The sequence below is a fragment of the Coregonus clupeaformis genome, chromosome 24, assembly GCF_020615455.1.
Source record: "Coregonus clupeaformis isolate EN_2021a chromosome 24, ASM2061545v1, whole genome shotgun sequence".
Taxonomy (NCBI): domain Eukaryota; kingdom Metazoa; phylum Chordata; class Actinopteri; order Salmoniformes; family Salmonidae; genus Coregonus; species Coregonus clupeaformis.
Genome location: NC_059215.1, coordinates 19,243,988 through 19,258,649, shown reverse-complemented (window position 1 = coordinate 19,258,649; position 14,662 = coordinate 19,243,988). Strand labels below are relative to the sequence as shown.

General features: G+C 43.4%; 1 protein-coding gene across 3 annotated transcripts in view; it reads left to right on the top strand.

Moving 5' to 3' along the window:
- LOC121537960 (F-actin-monooxygenase mical1) overlaps positions 1–14,662 on the top strand; it is a 48,250-nt gene that overhangs the window by 14,180 nt on the left and 19,408 nt on the right. For all 3 annotated transcript variants that reach the window (XM_041845638.2, XM_041845636.2, XM_041845637.2), the window contains exons 3-9: positions 7,313–7,623; positions 7,889–8,096; positions 8,355–8,462; positions 8,648–8,743; positions 8,972–9,127; positions 9,940–10,040; positions 11,493–11,750. In XM_041845638.2, coding sequence (XP_041701572.2) covers positions 7,366–7,623; positions 7,889–8,096; positions 8,355–8,462; positions 8,648–8,743; positions 8,972–9,127; positions 9,940–10,040; positions 11,493–11,750 — 1,185 coding nt within the window. In that variant the 5' untranslated portion in view covers positions 7,313–7,365. The remainder of the gene's footprint in view (positions 1–7,312; positions 7,624–7,888; positions 8,097–8,354; positions 8,463–8,647; positions 8,744–8,971; positions 9,128–9,939; positions 10,041–11,492; positions 11,751–14,662) is intronic.

Genomic DNA, 14,662 nt, shown 5'->3' with positions numbered 1-14,662 from the left:
GGAATCTACACTTCAAGATTGTTTTGATCACGAGGACTGGGAAATGTTCCAGGTTGGCATTGAAAATAGTATCGATGTACACTATATATACAAAAGTATGTGGACACCCCTTCATATTAGTGGATTTGGCTATTTCAGCCACACCAGTTGCTGACAGGTGTATAAAATCGAGAAGCCGCACACAAGCCTAAGATCACCATGCGCAATGCCAAGCGTCAGCTGGAGTGGTGTAAAGCTCACCGCCATTGGACTGTGGAGCAGTGGAAACACGTCCTCTGGAGTGATGAAACACACTTCACCATCTGACAGTCCGACGGACGAATCTGGGTTTGGCGAATGCCAGCAGAACTCTACCTGCCCGAATGCATAGTGCCAGCTGGAAAGTTTGGTGGAGGATGAATAATGGTCTGGGGATGTTTTTAATGGTTCGGGCTAGGCCCCTTAGTTCCAGTGAAGGGACATCTTAAAGCTTGACTGGTACTGTATATTACAAACACAGTGCATGTCAGAGCAAAAACCATGCCATGAGGTCGAAGGAATTGTCTGTAGAGCTCCAAGAAAGGATTGTGTCGAGGCACAGATCTGGGGAAGGGTACCAAAACATTTCTGCAGCATTGAAGGTCCCCAAGAACACAGTGGCCTCAATCGTTCTTAAATGGAAGAAGTTTGGAACCACCAAGACTCTTTCTAGAGCTGGTCGCCCAGTCAAACTGAGCAATCGGGGGAGAAGGGCCTTGGTCTGGGAGGTGACCAAGAACCTGATGGTCACTCTGACAGAGCTCCAGAGATCCTCTGTGGAGATGGGAGAACCTTCCAGAAGGACAACCATCTCTGCAGTACTCCACCAATCAGGCCTTTATGGTAGAGCGGCCAGACGGAAACCACACCTCTGTAAAAGTCACATGACAGCCCGCTTGGAGTTTGCCAAAAGGCACCTAAAGACTCTCAGACCATGAGAAACAAGATTCTCTGGTCTGATGAAGCCAAGATTGAACTCTTTGGCCTGATTGCTAAGCGTCACATTATTTTTTTAAAATCTTTATTTTAACAGGGAAAAACAGACTGAGACCTGGATCTCTTTTACGGCTGTGCCCTGTGTAAACATGTTGACGTACAGTTTTAGACATACAGACAAGAACATTTCAAACATACAAAACATAAAACACAATTCAACAGAAACAATCACAAGACAACATCATATTGATCCTCCATAACATTTTAAAAATGGGTAAGGAACACCAGAGTGTCTAACTTAAGTTGGATCTGCAGTTTGTTCCATAAATAAGGTGCAAAGGAACTGAAGGCAGTCCTACCCAACTCTGTGGAGACCACAGAAGTCTCTAATGTAATCCACATCTGTGATCTGGTTTTAAAATTAGTATATCTAGTGGAAATTAATGATGATATATATGGAGGTAGTTTTAAAAGAAGTGCTTTATAAATAAACAAGAGAGCATGTTGCTCTCGCCTCACAGATAGAGAGGCCCAACCCACATGTTGATATAGGATACAGTGATGAGTTTTGTAACTATCACCCGTGATAAACCTGAGTGCACAATGGTAAATAGCATCCAGTGGTTTTAATGTGTTTGCCGATGCATGCATATAGATAATATCACCATAATCTAGAACGGACATAAAAGTAGCCTGCACAATTTGTTTTCTATTTACGGAGGACAGACAAGCCCTGTTTCTGTAAAGGAACCCTATCTTGAATTTGAGCTTTTTTCCCAATTCAGTAACATGTTTTTTAAAAGAAAGCCTATCATCTAACCATACCCCTAACTATTTATATGCAGAGACCTGTTTGATTTGAGTACCATCCAAGCTAGTGATTACAAAAGTGTTTCTAATTGAGAGTTTAGACCTAGAAAAAAACATGACATTTGTTTTCTTAGCGTTTTAAAACAAGTTTAAGCTGTAAAAGAGACCCCTGTAGTATCCTAAAATCAGACTCCAACTGCATTAAAGCTTGGTCCGCTGTTGGAGCAATAGAGTACATCACTGTGTCATCTGCATATAAATGGAATTTACAATATCTGACATCATCACCAATGTTGTTTATATAAAGTGAGAACAATAGTGGGTCAATTATTGAACCCTGAGGGACCCCTTTAAGTAACTGTAAGGGGTCAGACTTGACTCTGTCGACCATGACGGCCTGAGTTCTAACTTTAAAATAGTCATAAAACCATCGACAGGCATCAGTGCCCAGTCCTATAGATGACAGCTTACTCAAAAGGATAGCATGGTCTACAGTGTCAAAAGCTTTTGACAAATCTACAAACGACGCAGCACAGTGCTTTCTATCATCTAAGGCATTTGCAATATAATTTACAACAAGCATAGTGGCCGATGTGGTACTGTGTTTAGATCTAAAACCAGATTGATTGGGGCTAAAAAATACTGTTAACAGAAAGAAAAGATTGTAACTGTTTGTTGACTATAGATTCTAGGATCTTTGCCAGACAAGGGAGCCTAGAGATGGGTCGATAGTTATCCAAATCACTACCGTCACCTCCCTTATGTAATGGCAGAACAAAAGCTGCTTTCCACACCTTAGGGATATTTCCTGTGCTTAATGTTAGATTAAAAATGTGTGTCACTGGACCAGCAATGATAGGTGCAGCACACTTAAGTAAGTATGGGTCTAAATTGTCAGCGCCTAAGGATTTCTTAGTATCAATGGCACACAGGGCAGCTAGAACCTCTGCTTCAGTTATTTTCTGGAAACTAAAAACAGGGTTACCATTTTTCAGAGTAACAGTTGAAAAGCAAGACGAAAAATCAACTAACTGGCCAGTACCACAATGGCCACTTTTCTTTTCAAATAAAAAACCAGCAGAGATGAAATGCTTATTAAAAGCATCACAAATATCTTTTTTTTTCACTTAGAATACAGGAGTCTGAGATAATTTGCTTTGGAAGAGAAACAGCAGAATTCCCCCGTTTCAGTGAATTAACGGTTTTCCAGAATCTGTCATAGCATTAAGGAAGTAATTTGATTTTGCCTTTTTGACAGCTGCAGTACATTTATTTCTCAATTTCCTAAAAAACAGCCAATCAGCTGGAGTACCTGTTTTCCTCTCCAAGGCCCAGGCCCGATTCTTTTGCAGAAAAATACCTGACAATTCAGGAGAGAACCAAGAACTGGTTCGGTTTCTTACTCTGTGCTTCTTAAGCGGGGCATGTTTATCAGACATAGAGGTAACAATAGAAGAGAAAAAAGCAAGGGCTAAAACCGGGTCCAGAAAGCAGCAAGTGGATAAAAGCTCAGAGTGATATAAGTCAAGGATAAAAGCTTGCTGTGAGAAATGTTTATAATTTCTCTTAGAGATTATACAGGGATCAGAGTGTTTCAGCCTGGTATCTCTAATACAAGCAATAGAGCAGTGGTCACTGATATCATTTGAAAAAAACAAATATCTGGAGGAAACCAGGCACCATCCCTACGGTGAAGCATGGTGGTGGCAGCATCATGCTGTGGGGATGTTTTTCAGCGGCAGGGACTGGGAGACTAGTCAGGATCGAGGGAAAGATGAACGGATCAAAGTACAGAGAGATCCTTGATGAAAACCTGCTCCAGAGCGCTCAGGACCTCAGACTGGCGCAAAGGTTCACCTTCCAACAGGACAACAACCCTAAGCACACAGCCAAGACAACGCAGGAGTGGCTTCGGGACAAGTCTCTGAATGTCCTTGAGTGGCCCAGCCAGAGCCTGGACTTGAATCCGATTGAACATCTCTGGAGAGACTTGAAAATAGCTGTGCAGCGATGCTCCCCAACCAACTTGACAGAGCTTGAGAGGATCTGCAGAGAAGAATGGGAGAACTCCCCAAATACAGGTGTGCCAAGCTGGTAGCGTCATACCCAAGAAGACTCAAGGCTGTAATCGCTGCCAAAGGTGCTTCAACAAAGTACTGAGTAAAGGGTCTGAATACTTATGTAAATGTGATATTTCATTATTATTATTTTTTATACATTTGCAAAAATGTCTTAACCTGTTTTTGCTTCGTCATTATGGGGTATTGTGTGTAGATTGAATCAGGAAAAACAGAACAATTTAATCCATTTTAGAATAAGGCCGTAACGTTACAAAATGCAGAAAAAGTCAAATGGGCTGAATACTTTCCGAATGCACTGTATATTCCAGACTCTGACTGCTCATTCTGATATTTCTTTCTTTAGATTTTTGGGATTTGTGTTTATTGTTTTGTATTACTGCACTGTTGAAGATAGAAAGATAAGCATTTCGCTGCACCTGCAACATCTGCAAATATGTGTATGCGACCAATACAGTTTGATTTGAAAAAGGCTAAAGTACAGAGTTACTGTACTGAGAGGATGAGGATTTTCCACACATAGGCACAGTAGAGTAGAGCCTGTGATATTACCTATTCTGTACTTCCACAGAATAAACATGGACTCTCCGTCCATTGTATGAGGAGCTCTTGGTTTATGTTTGGTTATACTGTACAGAAGCCTATATTTCTCTCACAAGCACATATCTTTTTACAGCTCTCTGTGGTTTTAAAAAGCCCCTCACCCACTCTGACCAATAGGGTTTGTCTATCTGTCTCAGGTGTCTAGGAGATGATGCTGATTGTCTTGTCACAACCAGGAAGTTATAGTATGTGTAAATGTTATCTCATCGACATGTTAATGTTTTTCCAGTATGTTGTTTTTCAAGTATGTGATACTAAGAGCTTTTCAGATCTCTTGACATCACCCTGCCCAGAGCACATGTTGACTAAGTGATTTAATTCTAACCAGTTGTTTAAGTAGAGCGTATAGCTTCTGTATAATGTGTCTGGCCAGTGAGGCTGAGTTTATCACACATCTGATCAGGGTGATGTGGCTAACCACTTTTGTCTCTGTTCCCTCTGGCAGAGACACTGGACCACAGATACAGTGCCTTGCAAAAGTATTCATCCCCCTAGGCATTTTTCCTATTTTGTTGCATTACAACCTGTAATTTAAATTGATTTTTATTTGGATTTCATGTAATGGACATACACAAAATAGTCCAAATTGGTGAAGTGAAATGAAAAAAATAACTTGTTTAGAAGAATTCAAAAAAATTAATAACAGAAAAGTGGTGCGTGCATATGTATTCTCCCCCTTTGCTATGAAGCCCCTAAAATAAGATCTGGTGCAACCAATTACCTTCAGAAGTCACATAATTAGTTAGATTGCACACAGGTGGACTTTTATTTAAGTGTCACATGATCTCAGTGTATATACACCTGTTCTGAAAGGCCCCAGAGTCTGCAACACCACACTAAGCAAGGGGCACCACCAAGCAAGCGGCACCATGAAGACCAAGGAGCTCTCCAAACAGGTCAGGGACAAATTTGTGGAGAAGTACATATCAGGGTTGGGTTATAAAAAAATATCAGAAACTTTGAACATCCCAGTGAGCACCATTAAATCCATTATTAAAAAATGGAAAGAATATGGCACCATAACAAACCTGCCAAGAGAGGGCCGCCCACCAAAACTCACGGACCAAGCAAGGAGGGTATTAATCAGAGAGGCAACAAAGAGACCAAAGATAACCCTGAAGGAGCTGCAAAGCTCCACAGCGGAGATTGGAGAATCTATCCATAGGACCACTTTAACCCGTAAACTCCACAGAGCTGGGCTTTACAGAAGAGTGGCCAGAAAAAAAGCAATTGCTTAAAGAAAAAAATAAGCAAACATGTTTGGTGTTCGCCAAAAGGCATGTGGGAGACTCCCCAACCATATGGAAGAAGGTACTCTGGTCAGATGAGACTAAAATTGAGCTTTTTGGCCATCAAGGAAAACGCTATGTTTGGCGCAAACCCAACACCTATCATCACCCCGAGAACACAATCCCCACAGTGAAGCATGGTGGTGGCAGCATCAAGCTGTGGGGATGTTTTTCATCAGCAGGGACTGGGAAACTGGTCAGAATTGAAGGAATGATGGATGGCGCTAAATACAGGGAAATTCTTGAGGGAAACCTGTTTGTCTTCCAGAGATTTGAGACTGGGACGGCGGTTCACCTTCCAGCAGGACAATGACCCTAAGCATACTGCTAAAGCAACACTTGAGTGGTTTAAGTGGAAACATTTAAATGTCTTGGATGGCCTAGTCAAAGCCCAGACCTCAATCCAATTGAGAATCTGTGGTATGACTTAAAGATTGCTGTACACCAGCGGAACCCATCCAACTTGAAGGAGCTGGAGCAGTTTTACCTTGAAGAATGGGAAAAAATCCCAGTGGCTAGATGTGCCAAGCTTATATACCCCAAGAGACTTGCAGCTGTAATTGCTGCAAAAGGTGGCTCTACAAAGTATTGACTTTGGGGGGGTGAATAGTTATGCACGCTCAAGTGTTCTGTTTTTTTGTCTTATTTCTTGTTTGTTTCACAATAAAAAATATTTTGCATCTTCAAAGTGGTAGGCATGTTGTGTAAATCAAATCATTCAAACCCCCAAAAAATCCATTTTAATTCCAGGTTGTAAGGCAACAAAATAGGAAAAATGCCAAGGGGGTTGAATACTTTCGCAAGCCACTGTACAGGAAGTGTTTATTTTAGAGTAGTATCCTCACAATTGAGAGCGAACACTTGGCCTTAGGCTGATTGGCATATGTCCTCCATTGTACTGTCTATCTGTCCTCAAAGTGAATGTTGTGTTTTGTTCGTCCAGTGAAGAGGTCATGCATAACATCTACAGTTTCTACTTGTGAGGTTCAATCCTGAGCAAACATGTTTTATGCAACAACAACAAAAAAAGATTGGGTTCATGTTATATGGATAAAGGGACACATTTGACTTCAAATGTCTTAGTTGTGTGTAATATATATCGTCACTAAGGTCAAACACCCGTCATGGTATCATTCAACAACATTAGGGAGCTGTCATAAAGACAGAACACATGGTTGGGGAAGTTAGCGATGACGTGGACTCAGGTGACTTTGAAAACATCTAATTTCAGTGTTGTATTTTCAGACAGAGGGAATTCTCACCAGTCGTTGTGTCTGTTAGTCAGACCTCAGGACCACCTCCATAAATAACTCCAAACCCCAACGGCAATATTGCATCACTTTGTTAGCTAATCTTTGATTATATTAAGTGCTATAGCTGAGCTCAGTTATTTTTGGCAAGTTTTTCCAATTGTGATTGTTTTTTTTTGCCCAACTCTATCCCCTATTTTCAGAGGACAACTTTATTACTATAATGAATATATTTTTTTATCATATATTTGTATTCCCAGAAAATGGAAGATGAAACATTATATATATTGTAGGTTTCTCATGGTGTTGGTATTTGTTTTCTCCACAGTAAACTCCAGAGATTCTGAGCCAAGGCACCGGTACGCCACACCATCCACTACCATGGCGAACCAGGGCCCTACCAACCCGTCCCATGCCTTGTTTGACCAGTTCGTCCAAGCCCAGACCTGTAAGGAGGTGCAGCGTACCTTCTCAGAGCTCTGCCACCACATACAGGTGGACCCCAGTGACTACCAGAGCTTCTACACCAAGCTCAAGGAGAGGCTCAACTACTGGAAGGCGAAGGCCCTCTGGGTCAAGCTGGACAAGCGGGCCCAACACCAAGACTACCAGCAAGGCGAAGTCTGTGCCAAAAACAAGGTGTGTATTTATTTATTCTCATTTAAGAGAAGAAGAGGAATACTCAAGAAGTTCTCTGAAGTAAAATACATTTGTACAAAGATGGTGGCTATGTAGCGTGGTTAAGGTTTCTACATCAGTGTTGTGTATCTACAGTGGCAGAGTACTGTCTGCTTTTAATATTATCAAGGTGCATTCAGCAACTGCAGAGCTTATTCTCTCTTTCCTCATTTCTTCCTTCCTCTTTTTTATTTCTCTTCTCTCTCTTTCCCCTCTCTCTCCTCAGTGCCTGGTGCTGGGTGCAGGGCCGTGCGGGCTGAGGACAGCCATAGAGCTGGCTCTGCTGGGGGCTCAGGTGGTGGTACTGGAGAAGAGAGACTCTTTCTCCCGGAATAACGTGCTGCACCTGTGGCCCTACACCATCTACGACCTGCGTGGGCTGGCTGCCAAGAAGTTCTACGGCAAATTTTGCACGGGGGCTCTGGATCACATCAGTATGTCCACCACTGCCATACTAGATCAACCTGATTTCCTGGTGTAATAATACCAATCATATTTATTTATTTATTACGCATGACTAAATCAAACCTGTCTCTTATCAGTTTGCTATGATGCTATTAAGGTTATTGAACATAGTGTATGAGTATGTGTCTGTATTATCAGGCATCAGTCAACTGTTTAAATTTAAGAGGATCGTTTTAATTCCCTGTGTGACAATATCATACATATTTGTACGTGTCTGTATCCTTCAGGTATCCGTCAGCTCCAGCTGATACTGCTAAAGGTGTCTCTTCTCCTGGGGGTGGAGGTTCACACAGGGGTGGAATTCAAAGGCTTTGTGGAGCCCTCAGGTGCCACAGGTACATCTAGACCCTCCCCCCGTTCCCTCCGTGTATTAGAGGAATAAAATACTAAATATTTACGTGGCAGTAAAAGCTTGTAGGGCAGTTGAAATAATTTGTCTGAAGTGTCCAGTATGAGTGGAAATAGACCTTAACTCTGCTCTTCATGTGGCTCTCCCTCTGTTGTTGTCTGTCTCCATCAGGCTGGATGGCCAAGATGTTTCCTGACAATCACCCTGCTGGGAAGTTCCAGTTTGATGTCTTCATATCTGCAGGAGGAGGAAGCTTCGTCCCGAATGGTGAGGAGAGAGGACACACTCACACTGTCATCCTACTGAACAGACTGTACACATTGTAGACCAGTATATTATCATATGACTTCATCCCTGATGGTGAGGAGAGAGGACACACTCTGCTGTAGCTCCTATACAATGGATTTATTCAACTGAAACACTCAATTATATGCACCTGAATTCAGGCTGCATGCGCTTCTCCTCAATATGCACGTCTTTATCCCCACTCCCCAGGCTTCAGGAGGAAGGAGCTGCGAGGGAAGCTGGCCATCGGCATCACGTGTAACTTCATCAACCGTCACACAGCAGCCGAGGGCCAGGTGGAAGAGATCAGCGGTGTGGCCCGCATCTACAACCAGAAGTTCTTCCAGGACCTGCTCACAGAGACAGGTAGGATTCTATTCTATTCTACGACCTGAGTTTGGGTCTACTGAGCGCCAACATTTACATTTACATTTAAGTCATTTAGCAGACGCTCTTATCCAGAGCGACTTACAAATTGGTGCATTCACCTTAGGATAGCCAGTGGGACAAACACCCTTTTTTTCTTTGTCTTTTTTTTTATGGGGGGGGTGGGGAAGGGGGGGGGGGTAGAAGGATTACTGTTATACTATTCCAGGTATTCCTTAAAGAGGTAGGGTTTCAAGTGTCTCCGGAAGGTGGTCATTGACTCCGCTGTCCTGGCGTCAGAGCAGTGAATAGCTTTGACTGGGCTGAGCGGGAACTGTGCTTCCGTAGAGGTAGGGGGCTAGCAGGCCAGAGGTGGATGAACGTAGTGCCCTCATTTGGGTGTAGGGTCTGATCAGAGCCTGAAGGTAAGGAGGTGCCGTTCCCTTCACAGCTCCGTAGGCAAGCACCATTGGTTTGTAGTAGAGTACTTCTACTGGTGGTTCCTGTGTAATGATGCTATTATCTTTGATGCACCCTGTCTTCTGTGCTCCGGTGCTGTTTCACTTGTCCTGTCATTGTCTTGTAACTAGTTTATTTCACTCATTCATTCCCTCTTTATCCCCCTTCTCTTGGTCGCTCTCTCTCTGTGTCTCTCTCTCTGTGTCTCTCTCTCTGTGTCTCTCTCTCTCTCTCTCTCTCTCTCTCTCTCTCTCTCTCTCTCTCTCTCTCTCTCTCTGTGTGTGTGTGTGTCTCCCTCTCTCTCTCTGTGTTTCTCTCTCACTCTTTGTGTCTCTCTCTCTCTCTCCCTCCAGGTATTGATCTGGAGAACATAGTCTACTATAAAGACGACACCCACTACTTTGTCATGACTGCCAAGAAGAAGAGCCTGTTAAAGATGGGGGTCATTAAACAGGTGAGGAAAACACATCCATTACTACCAGCAGCAGCAGGTCCATACTAGGCCTCTAGAGGTCAGATAGCTAGCAACAATGACAAGAAGCTGCCATGTGTGGAATCGTAGGTGGCTCGTTTCAGCTCGTATCTTGTTATTGATACCGTGTCTTGTTTTGAGGTGTTTTGACTGATGTCACGTCGATGCTAATATGGCTAAAATTAGCTAGCTAGCTAACCAACAACTGTTATGATGTATTTGAGAGACAAGAAGTACTCATTGTGCAAATGTATTTATCCATCTCTGGCTCCTCTGACCTCTGACATCTGCATCCCAATATAGTCCTCCCCACAGGCTGGGGGGCTTTCCTGCTCTAAGGGAATAGACGCTAATAAACCCTTTTAATGGAATTGATGTCTGTATAGCACTGGGCCTCCCCAGCCATGCTACTGTATACCTGTTCACTCACTCTTCTCACACTACAAGTCTGGAGGGACTAAGCTAGATAATCTTGTTTTGTCTTCAATGATTAGAACTCACACTGACTGTAAAAAAAAATAAAAATAAAATGCTTTCCTCTGTGTCCTCTTATAGTTCAGTTGCCAACATGGGAGATGTTCTGCTCAATAACTGTTTAGTAATCATTCTATATACAGTATTTGTGCATGATTATGGGGGTTGTTTTTTTTGTAGTTCTTGTCACTGTTCCATTTTGTTTAAAGAGGCTGACTCACTGTGTGTGCTTTATGTGGAGCATATAATGCTTGGCTAGGAGGATTGTACCCAATGTTTTCACATAAAGCAGCATCTAGATTCTAGTCAGTGATGGACATCTCTCAGATGTATGCCACCACCACCCCAGTGCTTGAATTAGGCCTATCTGCTTCCGTTGTACAGAGTACCAGCTCCTTCAATTTTCTTCTGCTTGAGTATGGCTAATAAGAACACCAGTACTGTAAACATTTAAATGAGTACCAGCCCCTAAGGCAGTGGTCTAAGGCACTGCATCGCAGTGCTAGCTGTGCCACTAGAGATCCTGGTTCGAATCCAGGCTCTGCTGTAGCCGGCCGCAACCGGGAGACCAATGGGGCGGCGCACAATTGGCCCAGCGTCGTCCAGGGTAGGGGAGGGAATGGCCGGCAGGGAGGTAGCTCAGTTGGTAGAGCATGGCGTTTGCAACGCCAGGGTTGTGGGTTCGATTCCCACGGGGGGCCAGTATGAAAATAAAAAAAGAATAATGTATGCACTAACTGTAAGTCGCTCTGGATAAGAGCGTCTGCTAAATGACGTAAATGTAAATGTTATTCATTCCACTTCAAGCACTGACCACCCCCAATGTGTCCCCCATAGAGATGCATTAATTTAAAATGTTTGTTCTATTTAATGATATGTTGTTCCCTCTGTGACCATCATAGATATAAGTGTTTTATATCTCTATGGTGACCACCTACAATATGTTCCCTCTGTCTCCAGGACTTTAGCGATGCCGACAAGCTCCTGGCCCAGGTCAACGTGGACCAGGAGGCCTTGTTCCGTTACGCCTACGACGCTGCCCAGTTCTCCACGGGCCACTGCCTGCCCGACATGCAGTTTGCCCAGAACCACGCGGGCCAGCCTGATGTGGCCATGTTCGACTTCACCTGTATGCACCGAGCTGAGAACGCCTCGCTGGTCAGGGAGAGAAAGGGAAAGAAACTACTCATGGGCCTGGTGGGAGACTGCCTGGTAGAGGTGAGAGGTCCTGCCAGTGTGCTGGATGTCTAGATTCACTCATGCGTAAACATGCTCCTGCACAGACGTGTGTGCGTGTGTGCGGTGTGTGTGTGTGTGTGTGTGTGTGTGTGTGTGTGTGTGTGTACATACACTGAGTGTACAAAACATTCAGAACACCTGCTCGTTTCATGGCATAGACTGACCAGGTGAGTCCAGGTGAAAGCTACAGTGGGGGAAAAAAGTATTTAGTCAGCCACCAATTGTGCAAGTTCTCCCACTTAAAAAGATGAGAGAGGCCTGTAATTTTCATCATAGGTACACGTCAACTATGACAGACAAATTTTTCTCCAGAAAATCACATTGTAGGATTTTTAATGAATTTATTTGCAAATTGTGGTGGAAAATAAGTATTTGGTCACCTACAAACAAGCAAGATTTTACAGACCTGTAACTTCTTCTTTAAGAGGCTCGTCTGTCCTCCACTCGTTACCTGTATTAATGTTACCTGTTTGAACTTGTTATCAGTATAAAAGACACCTGTCCACAACCTCAAACAGTCACACTCCAAACTCCACTATGGCCAAGACCAAAGAGCTGTCAAAGGACACCAGAAACAAAATTGTAGACCTGCACCAGGCTGGGAAGACTGAATCTGCAATAGGTAAGCAGCTTGGTTTGAAGAAATCAACTGTGGGAGCAATTATTAGGAAATGGAAGACATACAAGACCACTGATAATCTCCCTCGATCTGGGGCTCCACGCAAGATCTCACCCCGTGGGGTCAAAATGATCACAAGAACGGTGAGCAAAAATCCCAGAACCACACGGGGGGACCTAGTGAATGACCTGCAGAGAGCTGGGACCAAAGTAACAAAGCCTACCATCAGTAACACACTACGCCGCCAGGGACTCAAATCCTGCAGTGCAAGACGTGTCCCCCTGCTTAAGCCAGTACATGTCCAGGCCCGTCTGAAGTTTGCTAGAGTGCATTTGGATGATCCAGAAGAGGATTGGGAGAATGTCATATGGTCAGATGAAACCAAAATAGAACTTTTTGGTAAAAACTCAACTCGTCGTGTTTGGAGGACAAAGAATGCTGAGTTGCATCCAAAGAACACCATACCTACTGTGAAGTAGGGGGGTGGAAACATCATGCTTTGGGGCTGTTTTTCTGCAAAGGGATCAGGACGACTGATCCGTGTAAAGGAAAGAATGAATGGGGCCATGTATCGTGAGATTTTGAGTGAAAACCTCCTTCCATCAGCAAGGGCATTGAAGATGAAACGTGGCTGGGTCTTTCAGCATGACAATGATCCCAAACACACCGCCCGGGCAACGAAGGAGTGGCTTCGTAAGAAGCATTTCAAGGTCCTGGAGTGGCCTAGCCAGTCTCCAGATCTCAACCCCATAGAAAATCTTTGGAGGGAGTTGAAAGTCCGTGTTGCCCAGCGACAGCCCCAAAACATCACTGCTCTAGAGGAGATCTGCATGGAGGAATGGGCCAAAATACCAGCAACAGTGTGTGAAAACCTTGTGAAGACTTACAGAAAACGTTTGACCTGTGTCATTGCCAACAAAGGGTATATAACAAAGTATTGAGAAACTTTTGTTATTGACCAAATACTTATTTTCCACCATAATTTGCAAATAAATTCATTAAAAATCCTACAATGTGATTTTCTGGATTTCTTTTTCTCATTTTGTCTGTCATAGTTGACGTGTACCTATGATGAAAATTACAGGCCTCTCTCATCTTTTTAAGTGGGAGAACTTGCACAATTGGTGGCTGACTAAGTCCTTTTTTCCCCACTGTATGTTATCTTGATGTCACTTGTTAAATCCACTTCAGTGTAGATGAAGGGGAGGAGACTGGTTAAAGAAGGACTTTTAAGCCTTGAGACACGGATTGTGTATGTGTGCCATTCAGAGGGTGAATGGGCAAGACAAAATATTTAATTGCCTTTGAACGGGGTATGGTAGTAGGTGCTAGGTGCACCGGTTTGAGTGTGTCAAGAACTACAACACTCCTGGGTTTTTCACGCTCAACAATTTCCTGGGTGCATCAAGAATGGTCCACCACCCAAAGGACATCCAGCCAACATGACACAACTGTGGAAGGCATTGGATTCAACATGGGCCAGCATCCCTGTGCAATGCATTTGACACCTTGTAGAGTCCATGCTCCAACGAATTGAGGCTGTTCTGAGGGCAAAAGGGGGTGCAACTCAATATTAGGAAGGTGTTCCTAATGTTTTGTACACTCAGTGTGTATACAGTATGTGTATGTATATAAACAGTGCATTCGGAAAGTATTCAGACCTCTTGACTTTTTCCACATTTTGTTACGTTACAGCTTTATTCTAAAATTGATTAAATAAGTAAAAACTCATCAACCTACACACAATACCCCATAATGACAAAGCAAAAACAGTTTTTTAGAAACATTTGCTAATTTATATTTAAAAACAGATACCTTATTTACATAAGTATTTAGACCCAATGCTGTGAGACTCGAAATTGAACTCCGGTGCATCCTGTTTCCGTTGATCATCCTTGATGTTTCTACAACTTGATTGGAGTCCACCTGTGGTAAATTCAATTGATTGGACATGATTTGGAAATGCATACACCTGTCTATAAAAGGTCCCACAGTTGATAGTGCATATCAGAGCAAAAACCGAGCCATGAGGTCGAAGGAATTGTCCGTAGAGCTCAGAGACAGGATTGTGTCGTAGGCACAGATCTGGGGAAGGGTACCAAAAAATGTCTGCAGCATTGAAGGTCCCCAAGAACAAAGTGGCCTCCATCATTCTTAAATGGAAGAAGTTTGGAACCACCAAGACTCTAGAAAGAGCTGGCCGCCCAGTCAAACTGAGCAATCGGGGGAGAAGGGCCTTCGTCAGGGAGGTGACCAAGAACCCAATGGTCAC